Source organism: Crotalus tigris, unplaced genomic scaffold (assembly GCF_016545835.1).
Source record: "Crotalus tigris isolate CLP2741 ecotype Arizona unplaced genomic scaffold, ASM1654583v1 scf7180000017987.690289119674:8195010, whole genome shotgun sequence".
NCBI lineage: Eukaryota > Metazoa > Chordata > Lepidosauria > Squamata > Viperidae > Crotalus > Crotalus tigris.
The window spans coordinates 2,540,715-2,568,512 of NW_024096758.1; the positions used below are offsets into that span (position 1 = coordinate 2,540,715).

General features: G+C 41.8%; 1 protein-coding gene across 10 annotated transcripts in view; it reads left to right on the top strand.

The window, feature by feature from the left end:
* The first annotated feature begins 389 nt into the window (after positions 1-389).
* The window catches only part of LOC120309104, an 81,623-nt gene continuing 54,214 nt past the window's right edge, over positions 390-27,798 (top strand). For 8 of the 10 annotated variants that reach the window (XR_005557004.1, XR_005556999.1, XR_005557000.1 and 5 more), the window contains exons 1-4: positions 391-1,503; positions 13,143-13,304; positions 14,751-14,817; positions 19,267-19,330. Coding sequence is in view for 4 of the 10 variants with exons in the window: in XM_039345943.1 (XP_039201877.1) it covers positions 13,165-13,304; positions 14,751-14,817; positions 19,267-19,330 (271 nt within the window). In the remaining 6 variants the exon portion in view is untranslated. Of the gene's footprint in view, positions 1,504-13,142; positions 13,305-14,750; positions 14,818-19,266; positions 19,331-27,798 lie in introns of all 10 variants that reach the window. The other 2 variants (XM_039345946.1, XM_039345945.1) reach the window with 1 other exon arrangement.

Below are 27,798 nucleotides of genomic sequence, written 5' to 3' on the forward strand. Positions count from 1 at the left end.
TAAATAAAAATTACATTCCCCTCTTTCTTCAAGAAACATGGGTAGTGTACATAACTGGTTTAGGGATCAGTGCTGTAAAAGTTCCAGTTTTCCTGAATTATTTAAATCACTTTTAATAAGAACTGAAGCATTGTATTTTATAGACATTAATTACAAATGAACAAGAATCTCTTTTTTTCCATGTTCCATTTTCTTTTATCGGTTATCCCTGCTACTTCCTTTAATTGGTTTTTACCTGTGCCTGTGTGTGTGTGTGTGTGTGTGTGTGTGTGTGTGTGTGTGTGTGGTCTAAAAGCATCAAAATCACTATTTTCTTTGTGTTCTTTGTGAAATAACGGCTGCCAGACTATTTACAGACAGATACATGTTAAATTTCTGCCTGATATTTCTCCTGTCTTTGGACACAAAATGATGGTGACAGCTTTCCTAGATAGATTTCTGGCAAACCCAAAAACTGATGTTAATATAGAAGCCTTGTCCAAAAGGAAAAAAAAAAGGGGGGGGCAGTGGGAGAGAAAATACATATACTCTAACTACTACTGGGCAGATTTAAACGCAGCCCAACAATATTTATTGATTTTAATTTTAATTTTAATCTTCTCCCCATCAATTTGACTTCACCTGATGAATAAACCTCAGCTGGGCATTTCCGAGCCTTCACTATTCAAATAAGTAAGGAAATAAGGAGATAAATAATAAAATAAAATAAAAATAAAATAATAAAATAAATAAAAATAAAATAATTCAACAGGAAACTTTCCCTAGGCAAATAATTTGCTTCTTTCCCTCTCCGTGGCTGAATTTCAGGGTTGACTCGACGGCAGCAGAGAGAACATTTTTTAACTTTAGCTGAATCACACACTGGAAATGAAACGAAGACTGCCGTTCTCACGCCTTCACAATCAACAGGGCTGAACTTTGGGAAAAACAGGGCGGAAAAGTTAAATGGCAATGCAAACCGCAGCACCTTGGTACAAATCTACCCTCCTTTCTGCCCGGTCGGCCGGCTGTTAAAGGCCAAGGCGAGGGGCGGCCGCGAGGGCTCGCCAGCGTCACCGGTGACTTAGTCAAAGGCGCGAGATTCGCCGGCGCCCCAATGCCTCTAACTCGGCTGCTGGCGCCGGGCGAAATGGCCGCGATTTTAAGGTGCAAGTTTCTTCCGTGCAGGAGCGCTCCAGTAGCCTCTCCCTTTCCCCGCGCCCTTCACACGAGGGCGGCCTACAGTGCCGGGCCGGAAACTTTTAATCGTTGCTCTTTCATACCTGTCTGGAGACGGACAGGTGGATCCTCGGAGCTTTTCTGAGGTAGAAGTCTAAGTAACCAGGAAGTAACTGCCGTCTGGTCTTAGACGAGGGAGCCTGTTGCCCGCCGCCTACCATTATCATCGCCCTGATTGCTGTAGGGAGCGAATTTCAGACCTTGTCCTCGGTAGGAAGCACTTTTTCCTCGCTAACAAAACAAGACGTTCGGGGAGCCGGGGGATCCATCGCCTCCTCTCTCGTGGTGAGTGTTGCCATTTCTTCCGCCACCTGCAGCTTCCAGGGAGATGAATAAACGCCCTGTATTAACAGCCTTGCCTCTCCGAAGTTAGTTTTCCCTAACGGGGTGCCGTCTAGGTATCTCGGTCAGCTTCTGAACCCGCTGAGGTTTGTGAGGTTACTAGCCTGGGGAACTGCTGCGTTGGAGAAGGCTGTCTTGCATCTTTGTCGTGGTCTACAACTTCTGTATCAGCCGAGAATTATGGGGAATCAAAAAGTGCTAGCTTGGGAAAGACCATCCTACAAATCTGTCTGGATGAGGATGATCTCCAAGGAGCCCAGGAGGTATTGTTGCTGAAGCAAAAACAGAAAACAATTTCCCCCTTCCATTCCACTTCTAGAAGTGGACTGATCATTTAAGCAATTTTCAGCACTGGAAAAATGTTAAGAGTCCTCACTGGAGACAAAAGTTAAAGAGGTGTTCAGACTGAAAAATATTTTAGTTCTGTCCTCCAAGAGACGGGAATGGCTGAAACACCGTGGGGCTTTTTTTTTTTTTAACTACTCAATTTAAATTCACTTATTCTGAGTCTGCAGAAAATCAAAGTACAGTAGAACAAATTTTGCTGTCTTGGTTATTGACATCTATCCTGCCTCTTTTTCCAGCCACTGCCTGTGGCTTGATCTCTCTCCAAGGGAATCAGTGGTAAAACTCAACCAATTTTGTGCACTTTGAGATGGCCCTTAGGTATTACTGGAATAAAGAGAAAAACACTACAGCAAGGAATGACTTAAGCCTGTATAGGGAGGAGATGAAAGCATAGGGACAAGCAGGAAATAAATATTTATTTAAACTGACCTGCTTTGTCCTCCCTTCTCCTATTCATTGTTTCTTTCACAATATGTATGTTATAGCAGCTTTAATATGCCTCAGCTCCCATCCTTGAGTTGCCCAGTTCCTAGTGAATTATAAGTCAGATACATTCTTGATATTTGGCAATAAATATATTGCCCAATTTTTAAGATGGCCAACTTTTTTACAATGAAAAGGAGGACACAAATAAATTGAAGAAAAAATATTGTAAATAAAAGAAACATTTTATTCATTGCAACAGTAATACAGAATACACTATAATATGATAAATGCATAATAAAAAACATTTGTAACAATAATATTTTATATTGTAATTATGCTTACATGCCATGCCCCTGCCCGCAGCCTCCCCACCAGCACTGCTGCCCTGCCGTTTAGAGCGGGCCCCACAGCTCCCAAAGCACCAGCTGCACCGGCTCCGGCCCTGGGGGGCAGCCCGCTGTTGACACACCCCACCTGCAGCTACCCCGCCAGCACCACCACCCACCCTGCGCAACCCCTTAAAGAGCAGACCCCGCAGCTCCCACAGCACGGAGGGCAGCCGGCCACCGCCGCCCCTCACACTCCCGCCTGAAGCAGCCCCGCTGCCCCTGCCTCTTGTGCTCACAGCCATTATTGCCCTAGCAGGGCTGAAGATCAAGAGAAAGTTACCGTGGCATCGCAGCTCCAGTCTCCTCCAGGTATCTTCAGGACTAACTAGGAGATGGTGTAGTTGGGTAGCAGGGAGGGGTGCAAAGTTCCTGCCAATTCGCCTTCGCTGCAGACAACTTACATGTGCAAAGTTTGCCAGCCGGGTGTTTTGGTGTGCTCAGCAGCAATTCCTACTGGCTTTCAAAAGCCAATAGGAGTAGCACAGCTCATGCGAAAAAAAAAAGATCAAAAAAAGGTGCTGGAACGCTGTTCTGAGCGTTCTATGAGAAAAAAAAAAGCCCTGCATTTTAGTCTTCAAATATTGAAAAGGAGGACATGTAGGAGGACACTTTTCGAGGGAGGACAGAACTCACAAAAGGAGGACTGTCCTCCCTAAAGGAGGACGGTTGGTCACCTTACAATTTTACCTTTATTTCATTGTTGGATCAGATGAGTCCATAAAGTCCAAAGTTCTGTTTCTTGCAGCTACCATCTGTGGATAGAGGTCCTGATGGTGATAGCCTTCCACAGATATACATAATAGATATTTGAAAATATGTTGCCAGAGTGCGAGAATATGGCAGGTTTGGATAGGTACACGAGATATGCCGTTCACAACCTAGCCAATTAATCACTGTTTAGTTCAGTGGTTCTCAACCTGTGGGTCGGGACCCCATTTGGGGTCGAATGACCATTTCACGGGGGTCGCCAAACAACGCAGTCCGCCATTTTTCCCCCTTTTCCTTAGCTGTGCTACTCTCTTGAATAGAGTCTAATTCTATTGGCTTTCAAAAGCCAATAGGAATTGTCCAGGCTGTCTCTGCCCTGCTGAGCCCACCAAAAATCCCATTCTGCAAACGGTGCTGCACCAGTTGAGTAGTCTTGACTTACGACCGGTTGAGTAGTCCTCGACTTACGACCGGTTGGGGGTCGTGGCATTAAAAAGGTTGAGAACCACTAGTTTAGTTAGCATTTGTATGAATCTGGCCTGTATGGTTGGTTACATTTTAGATTGTGCATACTTGGAGTAATCTGTGGTTTAATTTATCATGGATTAATTTCATGAGAATAAAACATTAACTATTTTGGCCAATTGCTATTAGTCAACTGGTAGTGTTTTTCTGCCTAAATTAATTTTCCAATCTGCCAGGTTATGGTGGGGTTGTAGTTCAGTACAGAAGACACCAGGTTATAGTAGGTTAAACTCTTATTATTTTTTAAAAACTAGCTAATAATATGTTTTGGAAAAGGGATTTTCATGCCTAACAATAATCACAATATGTAAGGGTCATAAAATATACTTTCCCCCTCACTTTGCAGATGGGTTGCTTTGTCCCATGATTTTCTCAGTTAAAAACTTGTGGAGAATGTGTCTGAATCTTGGATAACTGTCACAGTTGATGAAAACTCCATGGGTTGAGCTAAAAAAGAAGTGTAAATATAGTGCAGTGATTTTCAAATAATAAAAATGTAGTTAATTCAAAAATTACTTGCTGGTGTATAGAATGGATGAGTTTCTTACTTTTTTGCAGGTTTAATTTAAATTAAGTTAAACATTTTGTAACTCAACTTTTCTCATCCCCGATACATAGGAACCAGATCTTCCCAGAATTCCCATGCTGCCTAGGGAATCTTTGAAGGGTTCCTTCAAACAGCTGCGTCATGTGCTTTCCTCCAATCATTAGGTTGGGAGGAAGAGGTGTTGATATACATGCCCTCATAGTCTGTGTTTACTGTGATTTAGGAATGGGGCTAGGCTCTGCTGTTGTCCAAACAAGGTTAGCATGGAACACTGCATGGAGGGTAGTGAGTGGCCTTCTTGGCTGCACTTCCACCCTTGGCTCATGTCATCAAACCAATTGAGGAGGCTGCCACCGATACATATAGCAGCTTTGGGACTCTGCTAAACTAATGTTTTAGCTGCAAGATAACTGAACTCTTTCAAGACTGATGGTGCTGTGGGAAACTAGAGAAGTCCCATGCAATTCTGGAAAGGAACTATCAGATGAAAAAATTCAGTCCCATCTTGATGATGGAGATGGGGATGGTGAAACACTGAGACAATAATGTTTGCATTTCTGTTTTAAGAATTATCTAAACCATTGGAGTATTTTTCTGAATATCCATTCTGAAATTCTTTCAAAATTTGCCAATTCATCTAAGGGTTACTTGTGTATCCTAGATGGCCTTGCTAATGTGCCTTCATGTCTGCCTTACATATTTTTGATCTGAGGAAGGGAGGGAGATTTTCCTTGAAAATATTAATGCATAATTGCTTCTTCTTCTTCTTCTTCTTGTGCCATATCTGTTATTGGACGTTGGCAATCATGTTGGCGATCCTGTTTTTATCAGCAGGTGCACAAAAAAGTGCTACTAAGTTTTGTTCAAACCAGTCCCTTAGATTTTGAAGCCACGATGTTCTTCTTCTGCCTAGACCTTGTTTGCCTTCAATCTTTCCCTGGAGGATTAAATGGAGTATGCCGTATATATTGTAGAATATATTTTAGAATAGAGCCAATTAAAAAAGGGTACCAATTTTACATTGCCTTATGGACTCATGTAACTTAACAATAATCTAGAAAGTTTAATGTTAAAACATTTAAGGTTGGATATTCAAGTCTCGGTTTAAAAACCAGAACCTAAAAAGCTAGCACTTTGGCTCAGCCCTATTTTGAGTTTTAGCACCATATTGAGCTCTTTCGTGGGGAAATACCAAAAACAGACTCCTCAACGAAGAGGCCTTGAGAGCATAAACCAAGCTGGTCATCAGTGTTAACTGCTCCTTCTGCCTCTCCTACTATCCCTCCATGAGCTTCTGTAAGGGTAGATTTAATTGGTTTATATTTAGTTAGTTTATATTTCTGCATACCCAGGGAATTTCATAAGTGTGTTAAGGTCCCTCCCTTCTGTATTCATGGTTCCATTTTGGTGTTCATTTGGGAAGTAGAAGAAAAGATGAATGTATGAATGATGGGGTTTTCCCCCAATGTTGGTGGAAAACATTGTGTTTCTAGTGTCCAGACTGTGTCTAAGTTTCAGGGACTTTTTAGCAGAGTTCCTATTGGGATAGTATCAGTAGCAAGTTCATTTGCTTAGGGGGATAGATTTCTTATTGAACTTCTGCCTAATTATGTGGTGATGCATAGTATCACATTTTTTTCATTTACATTTATATCATGAAGATATTTCATGTGTGAGAGAGCCAGAAGATGTTTACGTAGTGATAGAGTTAGTAAATGACATGTGTAGACTATGTACTCATTGGATGAATTACTAGCAAGACAAAGGGGCAAAGAGGATTGATGTTTTAATCTAAACATTACTCAGAAATGGGAGTAAAGTATTTAAATGTTATACTTCTGAAACAGAATAAGAACATACAACTCAATAGTTGCAGTAAGGTTCAGTTCAGTGCACTTTTTTCAGAAGTAAAGCCTGGTGCCAAGGATGGGCTTGTCCCATAGATAATTGTTACTTCCTGTTTTCCTACTATAGAATAAGTTGTATTTGGTCTAGTAATAGCAATAGCACTTAGACTTATATACTGCTTCACAATGCTCTACAGCCCTCTCTAAGCATAGAGTCAGCATATTGCACCCAACAATCTGGGTCCTCATTTTACCGACCTCCAGAGGATGGAAGGCTGAATCAATTTTGAACCAGTGAGAATTGAACTGCTGGCAGTCGGCAGAATTAACCTGCAATACTGCATTCTAACCAATGCACCACCACAGCTCTATCAAGGAATTTTCTGTCCAGTAAGTCAAAATAATATGACACTCTACATTTGTAAATTGTACCTTTCAGCATAAATTGAAATTCTAGGAGGGAGGTTTTAGTAAACTGATTAATTCCACTTTTTAAAATTATAACTCAATATAGAGAAATCTGAGTATTTTAAATGATTGACTTGCTAGTTTTTGTCTTCTGGTTATCCATTTTAAACCCAAATAGCCATTTATTATTTTTAATTCTAATAAGAAAACATGCTTGACTGCATTATTCATTTAAAGTGTACCTCTAAAATATTTAATGTGCATCTTGAAATAATTTTATGATCACAATTAAAAATCTGTACTATTAAGATTCATCATGTAAAGTTGACTTTCAAGAAAGCAAATTCAGATATATTAATTAAAGAGTAAACCTGCCAGTAGTGTGTTAGTAAATTTGTTTTTCAGAAACAGCATTTCCGTGAGCAAAAGTGTGTTTGATTTAAGGGCTGAGTCTTAGGTTGGTTCAACATTCACAAAACCAGGAAATGAGAGGCTATTGAAACCTGAATGCATATGCCCTCTGGTCAGTAATGAAATTGTGCAAGTATGAATATACAGAAGATAAAAGGATTTCTTTCTTGAAGGACTCCCTGTCTTCCATTGTATTTTCTTTCAATTATACATATCATCTGTCAAGACACTGAAAGCATACCTTCTCCTGTAGCAGCACCTACCCCCTACTGAGGTTTCCCCTAAGATCTGAAGGATCCTTCTCTGCTGTTGTTTAATGGGCCTTAAAGACTTATGTCTTCACTGGGGCTGTTGGCAATGGACAGTGAAGACCATTTGCTTTGTTCTTGTCCACTTGGTTATCAGTCTCGCCATCTTCTATTTGTTACATTATAATATTATTTTTAATTGGTTATTATATTTCCTTATTTCAGTTATGAGCCATCCAGAGTCATTGGGAATTGATTCAGATTAAATTAATAAATGAAATAAAACTGCCAGATTTATCTTTCATAAAGAATTGCTCTTTCAGTCTAAACCTGTTTAGGGAAGATTGGATTTCCTAGATGCCATAAAGATGCCATAGATCAGTGGTTCTCAACCTTTTTAATGCCGCGACCCCCAACCGGTCGTAAGTTGAGGACTACCCAACCGGTCATAAGTCGAGGACTACCCAACCGGTCGTAAGTCGAGGACTTTCCCTGCCCGGGAGCGCCGCACATGTGTGGTGCCGCCCCCTGCGCCGGCCAAGGTGTAGCTGGCAAGCGGCAGAGACGGCGCAGGCCGACCACCGGCTGGGCCACCAGCTGGCCCAGCCCAAGGGAGGTAAGGCACCCACCAGGCCCCACGTGCACCAGCAACCCTCCCTGCACCCGCCGGCCTCCCACCTCCCACCCCTGGCCCTCTTTTACTTACATTTTTAGTAGTTGCTCAGCAGGGAGGGGTGGAAACTTCCAGACAGCTTGCCTTTGCTGCAGACAACTTGCAGCACCGTTTGCAGAATGGGACTTTTGGCGGGCTCAGCAGGGCAGAGACAGCCTGGACAATTCCTATTGGCTTTTGAAAGCCAATAGAATTAGACTCTATTCAAGAGAGTTTATTCTATTGGCTTTCAAAAGCCAATAGAATAAAAGGGAGTAGCATAGCTAAGGAAAAGGGGGAAAAAATGGCGGACTGCGTTGTTTGGCGACCCCCGTGAAATGGTCATTCGACCCCAAATGGGGTCCCAACCCACAGGTTGAGAACCACTGCCATAGATTATCATCTCTCTGTGCCATGTGAAGTATCGGAATCCTCCTATGGAAGTAGTTAGAAGATGAGTCTTGCCAATCTTTTAGAAGAGGAAAACGGGGACTGAGAAATAACAATGTCTGGGAAGATCTTAATAAAGATCATCATGCAACGGGTTTGCAACCCCTTAAAACAGTGCTTCTCAACGTTTGTGTGACGGCGACCCCCGTCACACAAACGTTCTGCGCATGCGCCGGGCCGCGTGCATGGGGGCGGGGCCCCCACCCACGGCACGCATGCGCGGTGCCGCCCCATGCGTGACACGCATGCGCGACGCCCCCCACGCGTGGCGCGCGTGCACGGCACCGCCCCCATGCACGGCGCGCATGTGCGGCGCTCCCCATGCGCGGGGCGCGTGCACGGTGCCACCCCATGCGCGGCACGCATGTGCGGCGGCGCCCCCCATGCGTGGCGCACGTGCACGGCACCGCGGAAAATGGCGGATCTCTGCCTTTGGCGACCCCCCAAAAATGGGCGATCGACCCCAAATGGGGTCGCGACCCATAGGTTGAGAACCGCTGCCTTAAAAGGTACAAAATGAACCAGCTTGTATTAAAAACAGGTTGTACTATCTTTTTCTTAACTAAGTAACAATATTAGTAGATCAAGAGAGTACTGTGAATATAGTGCACCTAGATTTCAATAGGGCATTTGATAAACTGGACTACAGTCTCCTTTTTGATAAAATCAAATAAATAAACTGGTAGATGATAGGCAGTACCTGATCAGCAGTAATATTTCTGAGAAAGATCCAAAGTATCCTGGTAGACTATAGATTAAGCATGAGCAGGCATGTTGCAGCTGCCAAAAGAGCAGTGTAATCTTGGGCTGCATCAACAGGCATAATACAAGGATGCTGAGGAACTGGAAAGATTGCAGAGAGGAACACAATGATAATGAAGGGTCTGAAGGCTAAATCCTATGAGCAAATGCTAAAATAACTGTATATGCTTAGCTGAAAGAAAATAGGATTAAGTGAAGACATGACAGGAGACTGCCAATACTTGAAGGGCCATCATAAGCAAGAGGGTGTAGACTTATCCTCCATAGTGCCGAAAGGTATGACAAGAACTAATGAATAGAAGCTTTACAGAGACGAATCCAAATTTGAAATAAAGAACTTTCTGACTATGAGAGTTATTAAGCAGTGGAATAGCCCATCTCCTGGAGTCATAGGTGTACTCCATCACTGAAGGTTTTTAAACAAATGTTGGATAGTCATTTGTCTGAGATAGTCTGATGATTTTTGCCCACCATCAAACAACAAGGTCTGACTATCCCAAGTCCTTGGGTGGGTGTGCCCAATTCCCAACCCATGGAGCTAGCTCAGAAGGATACTGTAGATCACAATATAAAAACCTGCTGCGAGATCAAGAAGAACAAGAATAGATGCACCACCAACATCCTGGTTCCACCACAAGTCATCAGCAAGTATGACCAAAGCTATCTCAGTATTAAATCCCAGTCTGAAACCTGACTGAAATTAGTCTAGATCACAGGTGTCAAGCTCACCGTGTCACGTGACATATTGCGACGTATCACAACTTTTTTTGCATTGTTAGAGCTGGGGTGGGCACGGCCTCTACATGATGCAACCGGCCCGCGGGCTGGCAGTTTGACACCCCTGGTCTAGAAAATCAGTTGCAGGCCAACCGCCTTCTCAACAGTCTTTGCCAAAAAAGGAAGACTGGTTGATAGTTATTGAAGATCATTGTTGCTAAACTTCTTTAGCCACTACAGCTGAGATCAACAATTCAATCATTAAGCAAAGCAGTCACCAAGTGAACCACAACTGTGGTCATAATCTGTTTTCAGCTTTCCTTTGCTTTATAGACCTGCTAATGTCGTAAATGCAAGTATTGATCACAAGGTTAGTTTTTAACACCGTCATAACTGTGAATGGCTGCTAAACAAGGCAGTCAGTAAACAAGGACTGCTTGTATTCTCTATTGCTCCAGAAGGCAATATTGTAGAGCTGTTATGTTAAAATTACATGGAAGGAGGTTCAGGCAAAATAACTGGAGGAACTGAGTGCATGAATTGTAAACCAGGGGAATAGGCTGTCACATGAAGTATGAATTCTTGCTCACTAAAAGTATTCAAACAGACTAGAATGATAATCTGTGAGAAATGCACCAGTGGTTCCCGCACAAGCAGGGGATTGGACTAGATGACTTCTAAAACCCCTTCCATCCTTGCAATCCTCACATACGGTAGCCTTCAGCTCCATGACCTTATTTTGCTTCCTCCTACTGACCTTGTGTTTGTGAAACAGGAGAGAGATTTTGAGAGCCTGCAGGGTGCTGCAGATTTGACATCTCACTACACGGGTTCAGTCATGGGATTTCCAAAGTCCATCCTATTTGCATTACATTTTGCTGTTCCTTTGATCCACCTTGTCATTCTTCTGAGTGGAACTATCTGTTTCTTTTTTTCATCCCTGATTGCAGAGAAAAAGGGCAAGCCAACAATTGCTTTAACTGTTAGGTACAGATATGTCAGGGATTAAAACAAATTTTTTTTCTGAAACAGAAAGGATCTTTTATAGTGTTAACCCTTCTCATTAATTACACAGAGGAAACCTACTTTTCTTATAAATGCTATGGTGTAGAAAGCTGCATTTGATCAAGTCATTCTACTGGATTATTTGATTCCAGATTTTCAACACTGATTAGTAGCAGCTTTCTAACTTTACTTAGAGATAAACAGGGTAGAATATGAGCCATTCTCCTTGTAAAGTATTTGTTTTTCCACTCAGCTATAGCCATCTATAAATCTAATTGACTGGTTCATTTACACTGGATGCCAATAAAAAGTTCCTTCTCTTCCTTGCACTTTCTTTCCTTCTCAGCTTGTTGCTCAGCAAGCCACAACTGGGAGGGACAATTAAATCAAGTCTGTCCTGCTGGGATTCCTGCATTGCTCCCTCTGGCTCACCCAAACTGGATTGTCCTGTTTATCATTTACAACACATGCCATTAGGGTGACTCCAGCAGCTTCTTCTTGGTGGTCTCTTGATATTATACTGTATTCTGGCATGGAACATTTGGACAAACAGGGCTTTTTTTTTTTTTTAAAGAGCTTTTTAAAGCAATGCCAATCTCCCAGGAATGCTTCTTGCCCTAATGTGTTACATCTGTGCCACCTTGTTTCTGTTATACCTCCAGTACTAATTTTCATAATTGTCTGTCATCTTTAAATTAAAATGAACAGACAGCTAGCTAATGGGATGTTTAATCTCTTTCTTGGGAGAATATGCTTCTCCTATTTTTTGAATAGACCAGTGCTGGACTCAAAGATCATCTTCTAGCATTGTCTCCTGGGCCTTTTTCATGTTGATCTCCGGTGTGGAACTGTAGGATCCTGTTACTAATTCCTGACTATGAGACTTAAATAGCCTCATTTTGTCCTTTTATCATGTCCATGCCTTTCTTTCTCTTTTTAACTGGATGGGCACACAAACATTTCTCCAGATTGCTGTAAAATCTCTACACTCACATAGGTTCTCAAGCACCCCTGATTTACTGGGAATGAAGTTTTGCTGGTGGACCCCATATTGATCATGTGGGAGATGTTTAGGGGAAGTGGATTTCCCTCCCCATTATATATAAATGATCATTAATGCTTTGTTAAGTAACAGTATCTCATGCTGCAGCTACCAGCATTCATTCAAATCACAGCTAGAATAATATCATTATAGAAAAGAATAAATAATAGTACTTTTAAATCTAGGGTAGGAAATAAATGAATAGAGGATACAGAGAAAATAAAGTATCAATGGGTAAAAGGATGAATGGAGCCCATCAGAACTTTTGGTGTTAGAATTGAATTGGAGAAAGACGCTTTACGGGTAGTGCTCGACTTACAACAGTTCATTTAGTGACCATTCAAAGTTACAGCAACACTGAAAAAAGTTAGTTAAGATTATTTTTAACACTTAACAATTGTTGCAGCATCCCGGTGGTCACGTGATCCAAATTCGGATCCTTGGCAACTGATTCATGACTGTTGCGGTGTCCTGGCATCATATGATCCCCTTTTGCGACCTTCTGACAAGCAAAGTCAATGGGGAAGCCAGATTTACTTAATAACCATGCTACTGACTTAACAACTGCAGTGATTCACTTAACATTGTAGCAAAAAGGTGGTAAAATGGGGCAAAATTCACCTAGCGAATGTCTCACTTAGCAACAGAAATGTTGGGCTCAATTGTGGTCGTAAATCGGGGTCTACCTGTATATCTAATCTAGATTTTTTTTGTCTGTTGAGCCCAGCAGTGTCTACTCTGATTGGCAGAAATCTCTAGGCTTTTTCTGTAGCAGTGGCTGTTATCAGGTCCTTTTTTGTGCAGGTGCCAGGAGCCGAATCGTAACTTTTTGTGTACAAACGATGACTTCTACCATGGAAACATGGGCCTCCTGAAAAGTGTAATGGGGAAGATCTTAATTTGTGATCCTTACTTTGAGAATAAGTTCTGCAAATATACAATACTGGATTTGTATGAATTTCATTTCTTATTTTAAAATCCTCCTTTCTGACCCATATCATTCATGTACACACAGCCATGCACCATGTGCATCACACACAAATTCCCATACAAATCCTCTTGTATATTTCATTGTTTTCTTTCTCTCTTTCTTTCAGTTTCACTTTCCTCTATGGGTTTATGACTGCTCATCTGACAGAGAACATGGAGCTCACGCCGTTCTTCAAACTCCCATCTTCCCAACTCATTAGAAGTTTAGGATCTGTTGCTCCCATCGTACTCATGATCCTTCTGCTGCTTCTCTGTTTTCCTTTTAAAAAGTATGTGATTGTCTTGAGATGTCATGGGTGGAGAAGAGAGAAAGAGACAATTGGTAGGCAGGATGTACATTACTGAGATAATGGATAGATTATTTGCTTCTTAACTTGCTTTTGCTTTTTATTTTTTCCTATCAGACATTCATTCAACCTAGAAGCATGAAATGGGCATGCATAATCACTCTTTTGACCCATTCAGATATCCATATCATGAGTGAAACTAATTATGACTCAGATAATTAGTTCCATATTTCTGCTTACCCCAAATTATAAAGTAGAGGACTCTCCCTTGTGTAACAATTATTTTTATACCTTATTAATAATATTGTACCATTCCTCTAAAAAGAACCTAGGAGTTGAATTCCAAGCAATAAAAGTGCAGCATAACAGCAAATCAGCTGAAACATCCAGAAAAAAACAAAAAACAAATACACATGTCAATTGGCAATTATACTATAATGCAACAAATGTTGTATTAAAAATATTTTGTTGCATTATTATCTCAATAATGGTCTGAATGAAAAAGTATGTCCTTAATTGTTAGCTAAAATAAATATGGAACTACTGCTGAAAGGCCCTATCCTCATGACCAAAACTGTATTTTGGACCATGTCCTCTGATAGCCCCATAATCAGAATCTTCTTGTTCAATCAGGTGATGTGAAGATAGGAATTGTATCACGTTCCTCAATAAAATTATTGCACAGAGTTTGTGCATTCTTAGATATATATATCCCACAAATAAGTGAGATTTAGCACACTTCTTTGGGCCACATTCTACATTAGAAACAGCATGTGACATTAAAGACCACACCGTGGTATAAGATATTATAAAAAGGTGTTGTTGGATCTGTGATAAAATAGATCTTAGCATAGCCTTTTGTTCCCTCTGGATGTATTGGATTATTGGGCCATGCTGATTGGTAATTGTGGAATCCGCACATTTAGAGACCACTAGGTTGGGAAGTTCTGCTCCAGTCTATGTGACTTTTAAAAGTCTTAACATGACCACCTCAGAAGTCACCTGAACATACATGTGTATGCACTGAAGACACTTTAGTGAATTGCCACTTGGTTTTGCTAAGTATTTTAGCACACTTTCCAGAACTCTTTTTGTGGCCATCACGCAACTGGCTTGTACAGTAAGTAGCCCCTTAATTTACTTGCTAGTTATTAAGACAAAAACCCAGCAATAGAGGGGACACTTTGTGTGTAGAAAATCTGTACTTCAGTTCCTAAATCTCTTCTTGGGCTGTAAATTATTCCTATCTCAAATTGTAAATTTAAATTTAAGTAAGTAAATCAAAGATTCACTGTTTGCTCTGGAAACAAAGTGGACCAGTGCTCTGACTTGTATATTACAGTTTCTTATGCTAAAGTTTGAAGTATATTTTCTCTGTTATTATGAATGCAGTCCCTTCATAATCAAACCTTTGTGGTTTTTATTCAGGAAAAAGCATTGCTTGTCAATCAGAACCAGGAAGAAGGACTTAAATATGTCTGAACTAATCGATCTGGTGAGTGTTTCTGAGACTGGTATTAAAAGCTGATTGAACAAGTCAACCAATCACTTTTAACCAGTGTGAGGTGAATTGGAGTATTTACACTTATAAAATGATGGCAATTGTTCTTGCTTTTTGATCAGAGCCTTTGATTCTTGAATTTATTTTACAAATTGGGAGCTGTTTTCCTGTGTGTTGCAATGAAGTTATATCAGTTGTACAAAGAAACAGGATCTTGCTGGTTGTAGCCTCAAAGTTACAGAATACATTTCTCAATGTATTTCTTAACTATCTGTCTATAAGTGGAATGAAAAAAATCCCTCAGAATAAAACCATAACAAAAATTATTTGCAGAATAAAACCTCAGTAACAAGAGTTGGATGAACCAGTTCAGCAGATACATTTAAAAAATCCTGGAGAACTAAAATATATATAGCTAGCAAATACCTGTGGGAAAAGAAATATCATAAAAAGAATAGACCTGCAAAAAGGCTCTTTTTCTAGGGGCCATTTTTGTAAACCCAGAAGATAAGAACATCTGGAGAAGGTCTCTTGATGGAAATTTTATTTCCAGACCTCTCAAGAAAAGCACCAGTCGCATACTTGTAGATATTTCAGCGTTATTGTATATGCAGATTCTCCATTAATTTTGAAAGCTGACCTTGCCTTTGTAGAATAGGAACTTATATAGTGAAACTCTTCAGTTGTTGCTTTGATCAAAGTAGTAGTCTTCATACTTCTTGCCTTCAGAAGCTGTGGGTGCTCCATCACTGGAGGCTTTTAAGAAGAGACTGGACAGCCACTTGTCTGAAAAGGTATAGGGTCTCCTGCTTGAGCAGGGGGTTGGATTAGAAGAGCTTCAAGGTCTCTTCCAACTCTATTATTCTGTGTTCTGTATTCTTAATGGTAAATTCAGGCTTCGTGGAGAACATTGCCTGTTATTCTCTACTGTGAGCCTGCAATCTGTGCAGTCCTATTTTTGTAACTTGTTAAAATGAAGAGAAGAGAAATATTTATTTCTCTACATGTTTCAGTATATCCAGTGAAATACATGAGCCAAGAAAGTCTCAAAGGTGCTCTGAGTGTTGCTAAGACTAGTGAGTTCTCTAAGGTAACGTGGCTGTGCTCAGTTTCCAGGCTGCTCCTCTCATTGGCCAAGTAATCACCAATATAGACTCCTCTAAAAGTTGCTCTATCCTCATAAAGGCATGTTGGAACTATTTGTAGCCTCTAGATGGCAATAGAAACTCAACAATATGACCAACCTGCTACATCAGAGCACAGGAAGAAAGCCTCCAACTTTTTAAAAGATATCATAGGATATGTGAAAGTGGCCAACTGGCTTATTATTAACATGTGATTCTGGAATAAAACAGCAATGTACCCATTTCAATTTTATAAGGGCAATCACCCCTCCTTTTCCCAATTTCATTCTTCTGATACTTCCACTGCCATCTCTACATCAATATAGGCAGAATAGTGATAAAAGAATGGATGTGTAGCAATGTAGCATAAATGGGAATTGTTGGGTTCAATTTGGTTTGTCCTGATGGTTGTTGCCCAGAAGAATTCTAAACTGATCTATCCTTGGCTCAAAAATGCCTCCAAATTAGTAGAATTCTGTTCTAGTTTTTACTGAATAAATGTTCTAGGACGGTGTTCTGTTAACCAGCAATTGACCAAGTGCTTAGCACTTCCTCAAGGTCTAAATGTCTAAATATTATCATTTTTATCTTCTTTTACATTTTTGCAACTGCTAACAGCAAAGGAGTTGGTGTCCAAGTTCCCTTGATGCTGCTGTCAAAAAAGGGCGGACCAGGAGTGTCAAACTCAATTTCATTGAGAGCCGCATCAGCATTGTAGTTGCCCTTGGGGGGGGGGCAGTTGGGTGTGGTTGGCATGAGTGTGGCTAGGGTGGGTGTGGCCTACTGGGTGGGCATGGCCAGCTCGACATTGCTCACGTCAGGGGGGCTTGGGCAGGCCTGAGGTAGATCCAAGGGTCTCCGGTGAAGAAGGGTGGGACCGGGGTGAGTGCCAGGACATGGTCCACTGGAGGAGCCTCACCGTCCCTCTCGGGCTGTGTGGGGGAGGCCCCAGACGATGGCACGGGCTGCCCAGAGCCTTGGGCAGCAGAGGTCAAGTGCCCAGCCCTCAAGTTCAGGGACCCCGCAGGCCAGCCTAGTCTAGCCCCACTTCCCCAAGGGGGTGCCCAGCTGTGCTTACCTCCTCCTCAAGGCTGCTGCTGCTGTGCTTGTTCTCCTTGGCCAAATTGTTCATGGTGTTGTGGGAGAGCAAAATGTGTGGGTCAGAGGGAAGCCCACTCCCTCTTCATGTAACCAAAGCATCCTCAGCGATAGGATGGGAAACCACCAGAAGAGGTCATGAGGAGGGGATGGTGAAATGGCAGTGTAGGGCTGCTCTGGGCCAAGTGCTAAGGCAGGAGTTCCCTCAGACCCTTCCTCCCTCTCATTATAATTTTCCTTCCTTCCTTCCTTCCTTCCTTCCTTCCTTCCTTCCTTCCTTCCTTCCTTCCTTCCTTCCTTCCTTCCTTCCTTCCTTCCTTCCTTCCCCCTTCTTCTTTTTCCTTCCCTCTTCCTTCCCCTTTCTTTCTTCTTCCTTCTCCTCTTTCCTTCTTTTTGTTTGTCTTTCCTCTTTCTCTTTCCCTTTCTCCTTTCCTGTCCCTTCTTGGGTGCTCAAACGCAAAAGGGGAAACATTTCTCAATGCCTCCTTGCCTTGTGATCAAATGCCACTTTTGCTAGTAGTCTGTGGCCACTTAAAAGGCCAAGAACAAACCAGGCTCAGTTTATCCCATGCTTGCATTTAGTGGGGGCGTCCATAGACAACAGTACAGCAGAACTATCAAAATGGTGGCTGTGATAGTTGATCTGAACTCCTCCGTTTTTTTATGTGCAACAGCTTTAGCATTTAGGAACAGAGATAAGTTAGTTGCTTTTCTATTAATACATAATCCTTAAAAGAGCTCCCCTGAAGGGACTCTGCCATGCTCTAATTCAGACTGGAAATATAGCAAAGGAAAATATTTTCCCCTACTCTGTCCTGTTTTCCCCACTGGAAATGGTTGTTTGCAACACACAAGGAAGGGATACTTTCCTAAGAGTTCACAATTTAAGAATACCAGTGTTAACTTGGATTGCCAATAAAGTCCTGTCTGTGACAAAAGAGAACACAAAATTGCTTTCTCCTTTGAGCCCAAGTCTTAATGGATCCAGGATTGAAGCAGAACTGTGTGAACTGGGGCATCTCCAACCAAGTTGCCTCTCCTTCCTTCCTTCCTTCCTTCCTTTTTTCCCTCCCTCCCTCCCTTTTTTCCCTCCCTCCATTCCTCCCTCCCACCCTCTGTTCCTTCCTTCCTCTGTTCCTTCCTCCCACCCTGTTCCTTTCTCCCTCCCTTCCTTTCTTCGTACCTCTGTTCTTTCTTTCCACCCTCCATTCCTCCCACCCTCTGTTCCTTCCTCTCTCCCTTCTCCCTCCCTTTTTTCCCACCCTCCCTTCCTCCCTCCCTCCCTTCCTCCCTCCCTTTTTTCCCTCCCTCCCTTCCTTCCTCCCTCCATTCCTTCCTTCCTCCATTCATTCCTTCACCTTCTCATCTCTTTCCTTCCTCCGCGCTCAGGAAGGGGTGATGGGAGGGGGAGAGATTGCCAGCGCTGCCATGTTGCCACAGGTCTTACTATCCCACGTGGGTGGGGAGGGCTGTCCCGGTGAAAGGAAAACCTTGTGGCTGCAAGGCTGGAGGTGCTGGTGGGAGGGAGCAGTGGCGCTGACCTACAATCTGGTTGCGTCCATCAAAGCCAGAATGCGCTCAGCCTTAGATCCAGGGGGCAGCCCTGAAACCAGCAAGGAGCTACCCCACCATCTCTGTCCTGCCCCCCAGGTGTGCATACAGAAAACAGCCGGCACCCTGGGTGAAGTCAGCCTGTGGGGCACTTGCACGTGTACCCAGGAGGCGGGATAGGGCTAAGATCTAAGGGGATCTAAAGCTGAGCGCATTCTGGCTTTGATGGACGCAACCAGGTTGTAGATCAGTACCACCACTCCCACCAGCACCTCCAGCCTTGCAAATACGAGGCTTTCCTTTCCCTGAGACAGCCCCCGCCCACCCACGTGGAATAGCAAGACTGGCAGCAACATGGAACCACTTAGCAGGCCGGACCCGGCCCGCGGGCCTTGTGTTTGACATGTTTAATGTAGACTTTTTCACTCATGCAGCAGTCCAAAAGCAATCACAAGAAGGCTGTTTTGACTTTCTTGCAGAACTACAGTCCCACTCAACAAAGCTATTTGGATTTATTTATGTTTATAATTTTTTTTATAAATGTTTTGCATATATGGCCTTGTTAAGCCCTGCATTTAGCCAGGCCATTGCTTGGCAATGTCCTCTTATTTAGTAGGAGAATCTGAAAATCTATACCTTGATTCATTGGTCTGTTTGGTTTCTTATGCAGACAAAACTGGAAGATGGGTTGCCTCCAGAAAGAAAGTCTCTTGCAGATCAATGTTTACCCAAAGGTAAGGTGGTTGGACATGAAGTGCTTTGGATACTTAAAATAGGCTGTGTGTGTAAATAAGTACTCTTTTTGCAATACACATTGCACAAGGAATCTCATTGACTTGCAATTTTCCTCCCAAATTATTGTTATGATTCAAACATCAGAGGTATCCACATTTTTTTCTGTCATGTTTCTTTTCCTCACAGGTAAATAAGTATTCCAATTACCTGGATTTTCTCAGGAGTTTTATTTTTCTCTATATTAAACCTTCCTCAAAATACAATGAAAGGAATGTGATCTTCATTGGAATTGGTCACTGGAAAATAGAGAGTAACTTGAACTTGCCCTGAGTGAATTTTTCCCCTTATATAAGTAGATGTCATTACTCATAAGGAAAGCACAATATTGCAAATTTCCAAGATTTATTTCTGATAAAAATGAGTATCTTGCTTCTTTAGGCTAGACTAAAGAATATTAAGTTAAAATTCCTGTGTGTTTTGAAACAGTTACTCCTTTTCAGCCTGAATCCATGAAGTTGTTACGCAAATGAAAAAGGCAGGAACTAAACTGAGTGTAATAAATAGATTTACTTCCGCATAAGCATGCATAGGATTGAACTGCAGGTGGGAATATTTTGCAATGACTAGAACAGGGGTGTCAAACTCACAATGTCACGTGATGTGTCGCAACCTATCGCGACTTTTCTTCCATTGCTGGCAATGGGGTGGGCGCAGTTTTGCTATGATGCATCCGGCCCTCAGGCTGGCAGTTTGACACTCCTGGACTAGAGCAAGAAAAGATGAATTGCCTTCCTTTCTGGAGGCAACCCATCTTCCAATCTGCTATCTAGTTGTAAATAAACCTTACCTTTACTGTGGTGGAAGGGATTTTGGTAATGATTTTAGAAATCTCTATGAAGTTTTTGCATTCAGGTAACGCTTGGGTTACGATGGCAATTCGGACTGGGAATCCTGTCACTAAGCGAGGTAAAGCATAATATTTCAACACTACATTGCTTAGCAACAGCTGTTTTGGCATTTCCCAGTTACCAGCATTAAGCAGGGAATGGGGGGCTGTTACATTTGGCCCTCCCACAATCACCACTTTCTGTTGGCTTTCCCATTGACTTTGCTTGTGGAAAGCCACAAATTATGAACGGCAACAATCAGAAACCTGAGCTGACTGCAGAGTGCTTGCATCACAATAATGTGATTGTGGGGTACTGCAACAGTCAGAACTTGGAGGACCCATTGTAACTGCCTCTCATTCAACACAGCCGCAGGTTTGAATGGTTACTGAATGAGTAGTCGTTAAATGAGGACCATCTGCACTATGCTTCTTACTGAGTTAAAGGCTGGCTTTTCTTTAACTACAAAATAAGCTAGGAGTCCTTTGTAGAATATATTGGTCCATGGCAAAGCAAAGAATGGACACTAAAGTAGTTGTGCAGATCAAAATTAATTTTAGTAGAGAATGTGTGATTCTTCAGAATAGCCAGAAGAGGAGAAGGAATTTTCTGAAAAAACTGGGCCATCTGAATTTTGATGAAAATCTCCTATAATGGGGGTTCACATGAATGTTCTCCTATTGCCTTGGTAAGGCCACACTTGGAATACTGCATCTAGGTTTGGTCACCACGATGTAAAAAAAATGTTGAGATTCTAGAAAGAGTACAGAGAAGAGCAACAAAGATGATTAGGGGACTGGAGGCTAAAACATACACTGTAAGGAGCGGCTGCTGGAATTGGGTATGTCTAGTTTAATGAAGAGAAGGACGAGGGGGGACATGATAGCAGAGTTCTAATATCTCAGGGGCTGCCACAAAGAAGAGGGAATCAAGCTATTCTCCAAAGCGCCTGAAGGTAGGACAAGAAGTAACGGGTGAAAACTAATCAAGGAGAGAAGCAACCTAGAACTAAGGAGAAACTTCCTGACAGTTACAACAATTAACCAGTGGAACAACCTGCCTCCAGAAGTGGTGAATGCTCCAACATTGGAAGTTTTTAAGAAGAGAGTGGACAGCCATTTGTCTGAAATGGTGTAGGGTTTCCTGCCTGAGCAGGGGGTTGAACTAGATGACCTCCAAGGTCCCTTCCAACTTTATTGTTATTGTTGTTGTTGTTGTTGTTATGGATCATTGTACAGTCAGCCAGATGTTCAGACTGGATTTGGCATTTTGTCTACCTATCGAGTCCTTACCACAGACCTGGGATAGACAGGTGTGGATGTTTGATGGTATTACAGATATCGTCGCAGGATGGAAGCAGTTCCTAATAAGGCCGCCTTTTGCAATTGACTAATAGCAAATTTGTCAATGCCAATGGTGTTCAAGTGGTGCTCCAGTTGTTTTGGGATTGCACCCATTTGTAGGTCTTTGTATTTTGTTATCTTCTCCAGTTCTTTCTCATCTATTCTGCTGTCTCCGGGCACTGCCACGTCCACTATCCAGACTTTTTTGTCTTTCTTATCGACAATTGTTAAGTCCGGGGTGTTATGTTGCAGGTGCTTGTGTGTTTGAATTCTGAAGTCCCAGAGCAGTTTAACTTTATCATTTTCTATGACTTTCTCTATTTTATGATCCCACCAGTTCTTGCTTATAGGCAAATGATATTTCTTGCAGATCTTCCAATGCGCCATTGTTGCTACTTTGTCATGCTGCTGCTTGTAGTCAGTCTATGCGATCTTCTTGCAGCAGCTTATCAGGTAGTCCACTGTTTCTTCAGCTTCTTTGCATAGGCGGCACTTACTGTCTGTTGCTGTCTTCTCAATTTTGACTTTGTATGCATTTGTCCTTAAGGCTTGGTCTTGTACAATTTTCCTGCTATTATTATTATTGTTGTTGTTGTTGTTGTTATTTGGTTGGACAGCCTATCTGTGCAGTTTCCATGTATCCCATAAGCATGCCCTATCAGAGACATTTCTCCTGTTTTGCATGATATTTCTGCTCCTGAGGTGGCTTTGGCTCTCCAGGACTCAGGAATAGGCAAACCTTTATTTGCAAATGTAAGACAACTGACAAATGGAACGTGCTTGAGCCTTGACAGAGGATCAAGATTGATTATATCTTGCTGTTGTTTAGCAAGCAGTTGTGCTTTCTATTGCTAATCATGTGTAATCTCTTTATAATGTTTGTAAAGTGTAAACAGAAGGATGGATTGGAGTTTGTGTTGGGTTTGCTGTGTTGCTGTAATTAGGGCTTCTTCCCCATGACTCCTGGAAGTAGAGGTTACAGAGTGGGCAGGAGGAGAGTAACCTCTCCATAACAAGGGGCTGAATCCTACTATACTGTGTGGCTGGATTTTGGAGAGAGATCTGCTAGAATTTAAATCTGAATGGCCTCTTCTCAGAACCCTTTTGCTCTCTTCCCTCCTCCCCCCTCCCCAAAGCCATTGGGATGCAATTGTTCTATACAGTAATATAAAGCAAGATAAGGATAAGTACATGCTGCTCTGGACTTGCAAAGGCTAAAGAGTTGAAAACTAAAACGCTGAAGATTAACAGGCTGAATTATCTCTGTATTAGGAACTGCCCACTGCTTTGGCAGAATTTCAGACTCCTCCATTTAATCTCCCTAAGGGCCTTTCTCTCTTTGTTTCTTACCACCATACAAACATCTTCTGGCAACATCTTTATTCTGCCATGATGCCTTAGCTAAAGCTTGAGATAGCCTCTTTGTAGTAAGCTGTACTGGAACTAACATATTGTTTTCCTCTTAGGTCAGCAGCAACCAGTGGTAGTTTAAGGGTGAGGGCAATGTGTCATGCTTTCCGTTCATGTTCTTCTTCTAGGGATGGCCCATAGAAGGCAGGATGACCTGCCACCTATTTGTCATTTAAGTTGGTATTTTGTATACTTCCTCCCCTGGAGCCCAGACTGCTGTCCTTTAGATCATTTTTCTTCTGGAGGGAGATAGAACAGGGGAGAGCTACCAGGTGCTTCCTACTTCTCAGAACCACTGGACCACTAACATGTGGTGGGGAAGAGCTGCATTGTAAAGACTGTTTTATCAGATAACATCTTCACGCACACACACATAGGCTTTTGGGTGGCTTCCTTTGGGAACAAAACAGCTGATCTGTGGGCTATTACAAGGAGAATCAGTCTCTCCTGTTTTATCACGCAATATCCAATGATCTGCAAGCCTAGCAGTTGATTTGTGTGGTAAAGGAGACCAACTAGTGAGGAAGAAGTGTTGGTTTAGCGGTCTTTTGAAAATCCACTACATCCATGTTAAAAGAAACCCACCTAGCAGCTGATAGGGTGGAGAAGCTGTCCATTAAAAATCAAAGTCATTCTTTCTTTACAAACGGCCTCGATGCTCATATGTCAAACTATCCAGTGCCTGTAGCTGTATTAGAGTATGATAGCTAGCAAAACTGAGGGATCTAGCCATTTGCCAAACCATCCACTAATCACAGAAGTGTGATGGTTCCTTCTAGCTAATAATATTAAGAAAAGGGGATGGAAGTAAAACCACATTTTAACCAACAGCTGCGCTCAACGTACTCTGGCACACCCAAGACAGTGTTATCTGGCAGTAAGTCAGAACCATAGAGGAAGATAAACATGGGCAGTGGAGAGAGCAGATTTTATGCTGGTTTAGTTCTTTTGGCTCAAGGATGAGTAGAGAGCAATTTAAGAGATCTGTGGAGAAAACCTTTGTGAAAGGTTCACCAAGAATAATCGGTGACCCAGAGGGTTTTAGTGATCCTTCCCCAATGAGATTCCTTTTATTGGGTTGTAAAATAAATGTTGGTTGTGTTGGACTTGTATGACATTTCACTTTCCACAGGAGCGTGAGAAAGAATTGTTTTCCCTCCTTGCCTTTGGCCAGCAGTGCAGGCCAGCAGTGAAAGGGGAAATTCACTTTCCTGCTGAAACAATAGCTTTTCATCTGTGAATAGCCTTATGCCTTGAAGGCAATGCTCCACAGAGATATATATCCTTCCCTTCCAGATCTGAACTGGGTGTTCAGTTTATATGCTTGCCAACTTTTGTAAAATGAGAAAGTATGATCTTTAGGAGCTTTCCTCCACCATTGTTGCTTGGAGCAAAACTCCTACATAAACAAGGTGCATGCATGCGTGTTTGTGTATTCATATTTTAATGAAAATTAAAAGCAAACACATTTGCAGCACACTCACATCTCCAGGCTAGTCATTTGATATGATCTAAAAATCAAAGCATCTCCTGTTAAAGCTTGCAAGGGGGAAAAAAATCAATTCAAATTAATTCAAAAGAAATAGAGAAAGATGGCTGAACCAGAGCCACAAGATAGCTGACCTATATAAGTAAACAGATCTGATTTTAAACAGATTTTAGATAAACTTCGTTGTATCCTTGTTGCTATATGAAATGCTTAACTTTACAGCTCAGGTTTTATAATGATATTTTTATAGCATTGACTGAGGCTACAGTCCTTTGCATCTTTGGGAACAAATTCTGTAGTACCCACTGAATAAATACAGCATATAAATTATACTGCTAACTTGAACAGTGGTTTGCTTTGATTGGACAGATTTTTCAATCAGAATAAATAACTCACAATTTAGAAATACTTTTATGTAACACTTTTGCTTTTGTCCTATTTGCAAACAATATTGTATAGCATTCTTTTTCAGTATAGTAGAAAAACATAAAAGATTACAAAACAAAATGCAGTGAAAAACAGTAAAAGCAATGCTAAGTCAATAAAAACAATTGCAAAAGCTAAAAGCAACCAACAGATTATTTTAATCTGTTATTGAAGAGCAGGTGACAGTTATGGCTAGGAGAGAATCAGTTACATCTTTTCCTGGATTGTGAGGCCCTGTGCACAGTCACTCCTGCCCTGGTCATCTCCCAGTTGGATTTCTGCAACGTGCTCTTTGTGGGACTACCCCTGAAGAGCATTTGGAAGCTACATCTGGTACAGAACGCAGCAGCATAGACAGTTCTGGAAGCCCCTTGAGTGGCATATGTGACGCCGCTGTTACCTGACCTTCACTGTTACCAGTTTGCTCCTGGATCCCATTCAAGGTACAGGTAGTCCTCAACTTACAACCATTTGTTTAGCGACCGTTCAAAGTTATAGTGGCACTGAAAAAAGTGGCTTTTGACTATTTTTTACTTGATGACTGTTACAGCATCCCCATTGTCACACAATCAGAACTTGGACCCTTGGCAACTGGCACGTATTTATGACAGTTGAAATGTCCTGGGGCCACGTGATCACCTTTTGCGACCTTCTGATAAGCAAAGTCAATGGGGAAGCCAACTTAACAACTGTCTTGTTTAACAACAGAAATGTTGGGTTCAATTGTCGTCATAAGTCAAGGACTACTATATTGCTCATCATCTTTGAAACCCTTTGTGGCATGGGTCCAGGGTATCTGAGGAACCGCATTACCCCAATGGGACTAACCTGCCCCACTCAGTCCAGCAGAAAGATCCCATCAGCCACAAAATTTCAGCTGGCAGGGTCCAGGAGAAGAACCTTTTCTGCTGTGGCCCCCATCCTCTGGAATATTCTCCCATCAGAGGTGAGATCTGTCTCTACACTCCTGGCCTTCCGGAAGAGCCTAAGAACTTGGCTCTGCTGCTTGGCCTGGGGCCCTGACAGTGCTCTGCTGCATTGGGAGTGGCTGATCAGGAAGAGTAAATTCAACCAAGAACCAAGATGACGGGCAACTCCAAACTACCCATCATATTCGTTCTTAACTTTTAATCTTTTTATTTTCATTTTAATGGGTTTTTAGCACTTTTTTTAACTTCTGATTACGTTGTAAGCTTCCCAGAGCTGCTGTGAGATATTTAAATTAATAAAGTATTTTTTCATGCTTCCTTATACCAGGCACAGGGATGAGTTGGATGTGTACTTAAATGTGATTGTCTGTCAACACCTTCTTAACACCTTTAGGCCTTGACCTCTCCTTCCCCCCCCCCCATGTTCCCGTTTGGTATTTCAGCACTATGCTAAAGGAGAGGCCACCATTAACTGTCTCTTTTCCTGACTCTGTCTTGACTAATGGCAGAATTGATCCTGAGAGTTGCAGTTCTTTATGGAAGAAAACCTGATGCTGCAGCATGTCAAATAGTTAGTAACAGATGGATAGTTTCAAAAGATGTCATTGGCTTAATGTTGCTAGAGAAGGAAGTCATCAAGAAGGAAGGAGAAGGTTTACTCCTTTGGTAAACCTTTCCAAACAGTTGGAATTTGGGAACTAATTTGTGTCTCTACTCTTCTACTCTGATTATATCTGAACTGTGGGGTTATGACTCTGTCTCAATATCCTGAAGTCCTGCATTTGAACTTTGTGTGGTCCTGGAGTAGAGAAATTAAGTACCGTAGTGTCCCTTTCTCAGGTAAAGGAGAAAAATACAACTTAACCCTATGCATTATTTGGGAGAAAGTCTTGCTTTTAGTGAGGTTTATCCTTTAACTTGTATGTATGAAACTGGCAGCTGAATATTCATTTACTGCCAATTTTAATAACATCCTAATTATTCTGTCTGATGTATCTGCCATGCTCTGCTTATCTATTATTTTATTTATTGCATTTCCATTCAATTTCTCTAAAAGTTCAAGGCAGAATGCTTGGGTATCTCTCACAATGTTATCTCTAGGAGTAGAATAGGTTAAAGGAGTATAACTAACTAAACTCAATTATCAGCCAATTATCAGAGAATTGTGGAAGATTCTTTCCAGGAATGATTGTGGTCTCATAGAGGATCTGAAAGCAATTTAAAAAAGCAAAGTTTTACAATGTAAAATGTGTTATTTCCTCATCCTGTAGACTTTAAAACTGTCCCTTTCAAAGGCAGCCTAACCCAGCCCATTTCTCCAGCTGCTTCCCTATGCTGGAAGTCAGAGCTGTTTGCCTCCCAATCTCTCCTGTACTCTAAAATTAGTTTGCCACCTTAGGTGCAGTGAAGAATCCAAACTCATCACTCATTTTGAAATTTGTCTTCCAGTTCAAATATTAAGTGGAATATGCAAAGTCCTTCCTTCCTTCCTTCCTTCCTCCCTCCCTCCCTCTCTCCCTCCCTCCCTCCCTCCCTCCCTCCCTCTTTCTTTCTTTCTTTCTTTCTTTCTTTCTTTCTTTCTTTCTTTCTTTCTTTCTTTCTTTCTCTTTCTTTCTTTCTTTCTTTCTTTCTTTCTTTCTTTCTTTCTTTCTTTCTTTCTTTCTTTTTCTTTCGGGATAGAAAGAGTTAATGCTCTACTCCAGGGCTGAGCATGTTTCTTTCTTTGCTACTGTTTCCCCAGAGACTTCTACATGTCCAGCGTAACTTAACACCAAACTGCTGTTGGCTAAACAGCACAAGGCCTGTGAGACAAAGTTTGCAGCCAGCTCAATTCCCAGCCTTAAACTACAGCTACTTTGCAGCAGGGCTGAATCCTCTACTCCTTATTCTGCATGTGACCAGGGCAGGAAATAGAAGAGAAGTAGGAGACGGGGTGGCTTCAAAGCCTGAAACTGTAACGTGTCATTTGTGGGATTCAGATGT